General features: G+C 38.8%; 1 protein-coding gene across 2 annotated transcripts; it reads left to right on the top strand.

Moving 5' to 3' along the window:
- The first annotated feature begins 73 nt into the window (after positions 1 to 73).
- Positions 74 to 7,241, top strand: CLDND1 (claudin domain containing 1). 2 transcript variants are annotated; one of them, XM_037834157.1, is made up of 5 exons: positions 74 to 190; positions 1,631 to 1,940; positions 4,071 to 4,181; positions 5,575 to 5,712; positions 5,884 to 7,241. In XM_037834157.1, the coding sequence occupies exons 2-5, from the start codon at positions 1,649 to 1,651 to the stop codon at positions 6,102 to 6,104; spliced, it is 762 nt and encodes a 253-aa protein (XP_037690085.1). In that variant the 5' UTR covers positions 74 to 190; positions 1,631 to 1,648; the 3' UTR covers positions 6,105 to 7,241. The 2 variants fall into 2 exon arrangements, with proteins under 2 accessions (XP_037690085.1, XP_037690089.1); XM_037834161.1 differs by lacking the exon at positions 74 to 190 and adding an exon at positions 1,325 to 1,393.
- Positions 7,242 to 7,639: the final 398 nt, after the last annotated feature.

The following is a 7,639-nucleotide window of genomic DNA, read 5'->3' as shown; positions in this document are numbered from 1 at the left end:
ACATCCTACAACTCCCACAAGCCCCCTCGGCCCCAGGCCAGGCCCCGGCCCAGGGTGGAGGCAGAGGCGGAGGCGCGGGAGTTATGGAGGGGGCGGGCTCTGCAGGGAAGTGCGTCAGAGGAGGCGCGGGGAGAGTAGGGTGCTGTGGTCTGAGCTAGTGGGTGAAGCTGGCGGAGCAGAAGGATGGGCGGTGAGTGAGTGGGACCGACGGCGCTGGGCGGGGGTCGCGTAGTCTCTTGACGTTCCTGGCGGTTTGATGGGAGGCCCCCTCCCCGTGCGCGGCGGTGGTTGGGCGTGTTCTGAGCTGCCAGGCTGCGGCGGGGGTTGTCCCTCGGCCGAGCGGTCTGGGGAGGGGCCTGGTTGGGTACCCGGGGCTCCAGATCCGCGTCCGCGCAGGGCTGTCCCGCTCTAGCCCTGGCCTCCCCCTGCCGAGTCGTGTGTGCCCCCCAGGTGACTGCGCCGAGCGCGTCCGCCGCCTCGCCGCCTTGGCGTCCGGCCTGGGCGAGCCTCCGCTCCGAGCGTGGGGACCTATTAAGGTCATTTGAGAGCACTAGGATGAAAGAGGATTAAAAAACAACAAAAACACAAACCCGACTTGTGGAGTTATCGTTAATTATTGTAATTGCCCTGATCTCTCCTGAGTCACTTCCCATCTTCCAAACTCAGCGATCCAGTTTGCGAGGTTTTTCTCGTGAGCCTTTTTAAGGTGTTTTGTGCGGTCGCGGTATATACCTGCAGTGTTTGACTCGGCTTGATCTGTCTTGAGTCATTTTACTGCAGCCATTTACTACTGCCATTGAGCCCTGTCCACGCCTTGGGAGTGTTCATATTTTGCCTCTCAGTTTTCTGAGTGAAGAAAGATCGATTTGGATTTTGTGACCATATGTTGCACTTTAGTATATAGGGAGGAAACAAAACTGCAGATGAGGTTTCGAAGAATGAGGAATGCGGAGAGGAAATAGGAATGAAATTTTCGCAGCTTAAATAAGTTGGTTTAGCGTTAATGGATGAGGAAGATTGATATCTAGCATTATTATATGTTATTGTTCTCTTTCCTATTCCATGCACCTGCAACAACCATTCCCTCCGGGTTTACCAAACATCTGCATTTTGTCTTCCAAATAGTTCATGATTCTTAACCTTGTTTTGAAAGGCTTCCCTCTTAAGAGGAAACTGGGGGAGCCCTTTTCCACTGCTTTCTCCTCTTCTACTTCATGCTCTGCAGTTTGTGTAAAGATTCAGTTTTTAAATTATAATTTATGCCCCGTACACTGCTGACTCTGTGCTTGTGTATTGTTTGTATCTGTAATGTGTATGTCCATTTCAGTGTTGTCTGTTTTAGTATGCAGGTGATAGACTAGAGAACAAGACTTCTGTCTCCGTAGCATCCTGGGTATGTGAGCATTCAATAAGTACTTTCATGAGAATAAGTTTTGTTTTAAACTTAATTAAGAATATGCTTGCTTACTTTTTAAAAAAAATTCTTTGGTGATTATACATTACTTTAAAGAGCCAAGGGATGGGAAATACAGTAAAGAGTGGTTTTGAGATCATTCATTTCAAAATAATCTTCATTTATTTGTTCTTGAAGTCTAATCATTACTTTCTTCTTTTTCCAATTTTTAAACAGAGCAGTCTGAATGCCAGAATGGATAACCGTTTTGCCACAGCATTTGTAATTGCTTGTGTACTTAGCCTCATTTCCACCATCTATATGGCAGCCTCAATTGGCACAGACTTCTGGTATGAATATCGAAGTCCAGTTCAAGAAAATTCCAGTGATTTGAACAAAAGTATCTGGGACGGCTTCACTAGTGATGAGGCGGATGAAAAGGCTTATAATGACGCACTTTTCCGATATAATGGTACAGTGGGATTGTGGAGACGATGTATAACTATACCTAAAAACACGCACTGGTATAGCCCACCAGAAAAGACAGGTATTCTTCTTCTTTTAACTTGTCTTTCCTTTCCTTACTCAATGATAGCAAAGTGATGTGATGATTGCCCAGTTATGTATAGGCAGGTTTGTGGGTTCTCTCCTTCCCTAAAGAAATAAATTTTATGAGTCTCTCTCTTCCTTCCCTACTACCTTTCCTCCCCTGCTTCCATGAATTACCATATTATTTATTAATATTATTTGAATGAGTATCCGTATCTTGGGAAAGCTGTTTTCAATCTTTGTACTTATTTACCCATTAATTATAATACTTTTTATTAGTCTCACACATGTGAGAAAATAGTTGGAAAAGTACATTGGGAGACTTTAAATATTTGGCACCTGGAAAAAGGGCTAGTATCCAAAATTAAGTAAAAAAAATATGAATTGATATTCATTTTATTCCATATTCTAACAAATTCATATTCCATCAAATATGAATTGATAGTTCTTTTATAGGCTAGCTGTGTTATGGTAGATATCTATCATTTGCCCCATAAAATCTTAGAGGATGCAATCTAATCACCTCAACATTTAAATCTATATATGTTTGAGACTATTTTATGATGTCTTTGGTGTAGAGTTTGTAGGTTATAAAATATGTATTATAGAAATAAAAAAAAATCTGAAGTTATCTCAGGTTTATTTTGCAAGTGTTTTTAACATTTAAAGATGTTAATTTCCACTTATTAAAAAGGAAGCTTTAAAGATCTTTGGAAGGAGCAATTTTACAGTTCATTTTTATTAGTGGTTGCTTCTGCTGACTTCCTAGTAGAGAAGCACTATATTCAAATCATAGCAGAACAGGCTTGAGTTACCATATATCAATAGAATGGTAGTTGTGATTATGTATGGAGAAAAGGAAGTAGTTGGGTAAGAAAAGGAAGAAAGTTGATCAAAATTTATTGGGCATTTGATATTGTAATCTTACCAAAAATTTAGTCATGCATTCAGTGTTGTATGCCTCTGTGTTTCTGGGTCTAGGAACTTGGAGTACCTCAGAAAAGAAAACAAATCAAAATCCTTACTTTTGGGGAGCTAGCATTCTAATAAGGAGAGACAGACAATAAACAGAATAAGTAGGTATATGATTTGTTAGAAGATGACATGTGCTATGGAAAAGTAGAGCAGAATAAAGGGGATTTAGAAATACATGGGAAAGGAGATGCTAGTGGTCATAGGTTACAATTTTAGATAGGATAATCAGGATAGGTCTCACTAAGAAGATACCTTTTTAAGTAAAGACTTGGTATAAGTAAAGGAGTTGGCCATATTGGTAACTGGAGAAGAATCATTTAGGTAGAAAGGAACAGCTACTTCAAAGGCCCTGTAGATAATCAGGGAAGCCACTGAATTGGAATAGAGAATGAGAGAGTTGAGTATGCATGGACTTTGGGGGTGAGAGTGAGGCAAGTTATGTAGGACTTTATAGGCTTTTACCCTGAGTGGAATGCAGAGTCATTTGGGAGTTTTGAGCAGGGGAGTGAAATGAAATGATTACGCTGGCTGATGTATTAATAGACAGGTGGCAGGCAAGGGTGGAAGCAGAGAGACTAGTTTGGAGGCTGTTGCAGTAATTCAGGTGAGAGATGATTATGACTCAGACTAGGGTGGTAGCACTGAGCAGTGGCTGGATTCTGGATATATTTTGAAGATAGAGCCTCCAGCATTTCCTGATAAAGCAAATGTATGTGGGCAGAATGACTCTAAAGTTTCTGGCCTGAGGAACTGGAAGAGTAGAATTGCCAGTGGAGTAAGCCTGGGGGAGAAGATTGAAGTCCATATTCATTTCAGTCTTTGCCGATCCCCGCCCCCCCCCCCACTTCTTGCTAGTCTTCCTTACATATCTATTCTCCCATTCTGTTTTCTGCTCCTATTGTTTTTTGTTTTTTTTTTTCCCCTTCCTTTTGCCTGTGTGCCGTAAGCCTGTCACTGAGAACCAGTAGCATTCATTGGATGTTGATGTATCCCCTGTATGTCACTCAGGGACAGAGAAGTTGCTGACTCATCTGGGAACATCTTTCTATATCATTTTTTACTTCAGAGGATAATCTTTAAAAGAGTTATGGTTATGTGTTTATAATTAAAAGCACAAAAACAAAAAAAACAACACTCGTTGTTGTTGTTCCAGAGTCATTTGATGTGGTAACAAAATGCATCAGTTTCACACTAAATGAGCAGTTCATGGAGAAATTTGTTGAGCCCGGAAACCACAATAGTGGGATTGATCTCCTTAGGACCTGTGAGTACTTTGATCTTAGCGGGAAAATTGGGGTAGGGAGGTGGGGGGATAAATAATTTTATTTGTCTTATGTTTAACTCTGTTTTTGGAACAAGATGAGTCAGTAGATCATGCTAACTTAAAATATGATCTGTAACGGTATCCCAACAAACTTCTGTTGATAACATATTTGAGAATATAGATACATACTTAACCAGATTGCTCATGGTAGAAGTTGAGGGAGGCAGCTAATACATTGGATGATAGAATCCACACCTGCCAAAAGATTTTCTTGATGGGCCTATTTTATTAAGAGGAAATTTAGAAGGATAAATAATAAATTCCTGTATTGGAGTTAAGCACTTTAGCTACCTAAGTTCAGATGGAGATAGAAAAAAGTTGACTGCAAACTTTGAGTCAACTGAATTTCTCGCCTGCCAAAAGAGTTAATCCAGTCTTAGTAGTGACAAAAGCATAGATGTCAGAGACAAAACCATTTGTTGGAAGCATTCTATTCTTTAATGGTCAGGCTGCTCATGAAATATTGTCTTCAGATTTGAGCTTCAGTTTTAAGTGCTATAGACACTTACTGGAGCTTGCCCAAAAGAATCACTTGTCATGAGAGGAAATGTTGACTAAACAGCAGGTATTCAGTTTTGTAATGAGAGGGCATAAGAGGAAGTTTATTACTAACAATAAGAGTTTGAAGGATGTTAGAAAAAGAAAAAAAAACAAAAAAAAAAACACTTTTATGTAGTTCTAGGAAGTAAAACCAGCACCAAAAGTTTAGGGTTGGTAGTCATACATTGCTAATAATTGAAATTATTTGAAAATGGAATGGGAAGCTTTGTAAAGTTGTCAGCTTTCTTCCTAAGTTGTTGAGGGAATTTATGATAATTACAACTGCCATTTATTGAACACCTGGTATATGCAGGATCCTGTGCTTTGTTCTTTGTTTATTTCTTTAATATCCCTGCAAAGCAGGTAATTTATAATCATCATCCGTTTGTCATTTCTGCCTTGAGATCCTGTAAGGGCTTAGATAAAGATTGTGTGTAGAGCCAGACCCATTTGCTTCAAATCTTATGTTATAGTTATTTATCCTTCTTTCCTCAATTTCCTCATTTATAAAATGGGAGATAATAGTGTTTCCTACTTCATAGGATTGTTGGGAGGATTAATACACAAAACATGCATAGAATTGCCCCTGGCACATGTAGTAATTGTTAGCTGTTAGTGTTCTTTTTACTTTCATTACAAAGTTTTGAACACTGCTTTAGAAAAGAAGACTCAGTATTAAAGTACTTTCTGACCTTTTGGATAAAGATCTAAGAATATGAAAGAAATTGCCATTAGGGGAAAGCTGTCGGATATCATGGTAACATTTCTTTTCTCTCTCTTTTTTTAATGTTAGATCTTTGGCGTTCCCAGTTCCTTTTGCCTTTTGTTAGTCTAGGTTTGATGTGCTTTGGGGCTTTGATTGGACTTTGTGCTTGTATCTGCCGAAGCTTGTATCCTACCATTGCCACGGGCGTTCTCCATCTCCTTGCAGGTGGGTCTGGTTATCATACTTACGTTTTAAAGTCTTCCTGTCTCTTTTTAGGTACCAAAGAGTTGTAATTCCTAAACATCACATATTACTGCCCTGTCATGTTGCCTTGAAAAGCTTTTACTGTGCTCTTACCTAGCTGTGTTTTGTTTATTTTCAAAAATTTCCCCCTAGGTCTGTGTACACTGGGCTCAGTAAGTTGTTATGTTGCTGGAATTGAACTACTTCACCAGAAACTAGAGCTGCCTGAGAATGTGTCAGGTGAATTTGGATGGTCATTCTGCCTGGCTTGCGTCTCAGCTCCCTTACAGTTCATGGCTTCTGCTCTCTTCATATGGGCCGCTCACACCAACCGGAAAGAGTACACCTTAATGAAGGCATATCGTGTGGCATGAGTGGGACGCTGCCTGCTTTACAATTAGCATTTTTATTATTTAAAAAATATTTTCCATTGCTCCTGGCCAGCTGCTTTTGTTTTTTTTTTTTTTTTTCCTTGATATACCATTTTATTCTGAAAATCCTTTTTATTTATATATACAAATATACTTACACACATGGCTGGGTGTTTTTAATTTTTTTTTAATTCCACTAAAATTTATAAGGTTGACTCTGAGGGATTCCATCTTTCAAACAAACCCATCTAGGTTCACAGTCCAGAGAGAGAGAAATGAGTAGAGACTTGGCACAAATTTGTGAAAGAAAATTGATAGTGGGAAACTGACCCAAAGCAAGTTCTGCTATCTGTTAGACCTGTTAGTAAAAGTACAGTAACCATATCTGTTCAACTAGAAACTCTTTAGTTTCTTTGGAGAATCACTTATCATTGTAATAACTTCATGTTCCCTTTGCTGTTGTAGACAGTCAGCCAGTCAGCCAGAGGTATTAGTGCTATTTTCAAACCCTCAAGCTATATAAAATAGGGGAATTATCAAAGAAGCTTTTCCCTAAACATTGGCATATAACTTCATCTGAGGTGAAATATGGCAGCTGTTTATATTTATACTGTGTCTGTCTACAAGAAGGGAGGTGAGAAATATAGTGTGTACTTGAAGTTTTTACTTTGTAACTGTAAGAATTCCAATTCAGCTAGAGAAAAAAGGTTAATCTTTTATTTTTATTAACAGTTTTTTTAAACTCACCTTAATATGTCAAGAGAATCTTCAGTACTGCCAAACTGTTGGATTTTTGCTCCTCCCTTCTTCACACACCAGGCTTATGAAACAAGTGCTTTCTTTTTAATATTTCAGTTGGGGTCACAGAGTAAAATTCCCCAATTGCTATCTGTTTATTCTAGCTACGTACCATAAAGAAGGTTCCACCATAATGACCCTCCAGATCTAGGAAAACTACCACAAGATCTAAAGTTTTGGCTGGCTGTTAACCTCCAACCGTGGTCTTTATTTCTTGTGGTGAAATGATGTGCCTTTCCTTGCCTAAATCGTTTCCTGGTGTGTATCAGCATTATTTAATGTCTTCTAATTCAGTCATTTTTTATAAATATGTCTATAAACATTAAACTTTTAAAAATCTTATTTATTTATTCCATTACTGTAACACTTGGCAGATTTTTAAAAAAATGTAATTTAGTAATTTCTTACCATATCCTAAATGTCATTTTTTAAAAAATAAAAAAAAAGGTGAGAAGAGACCCAAAGAATTGTGTAAAGAGTGTCTGAGTTGATTTAAATCTCAACACCTTAGAATAAAGTACAGGATTCAGAATGAGGTTCTCTGTAGTTCTCTGTGGAAAATACATTGTTGCTCTGCAGGCCTATTTTTATGTCCAGTATTTGTGTGTCTGTTTTATCTTCCAGAAAATGTGGGAACCCCTCACCCCCATTAAAAAATAAGTCTCTCTTTTTTATGCCTAAGAGATTTAAAATACGCTTGCAAACTAGTTTTATGATCTCTGCTTATTATTCTTAGTGCC

The sequence above is a fragment of the Choloepus didactylus genome, chromosome 1 (assembly GCF_015220235.1).
Source record: "Choloepus didactylus isolate mChoDid1 chromosome 1, mChoDid1.pri, whole genome shotgun sequence".
Lineage (NCBI taxonomy): Eukaryota > Metazoa > Chordata > Mammalia > Pilosa > Megalonychidae > Choloepus > Choloepus didactylus.
The sequence above is the reverse complement of the archived record's forward strand: the minus strand, read 5'-3'. Positions and strand labels throughout refer to the sequence as shown.

Coding starts and splice junctions, on each gene's coding strand:
- CLDND1 (XM_037834157.1), top strand. CDS start 1,649: ATGGATAACCGTTTTGCCACAGCATTTGTAATTGCTTGTGTACTTAGC. Junction 4,182..5,574: donor GATTGATCTCCTTAGGACCT/GTGAGTACTTTG, acceptor TTTTAATGTTAG/ATCTTTGGCGTTCCCAGTTC. Junction 5,713..5,883: donor CGTTCTCCATCTCCTTGCAG/GTGGGTCTGGTT, acceptor ATTTCCCCCTAG/GTCTGTGTACACTGGGCTCA.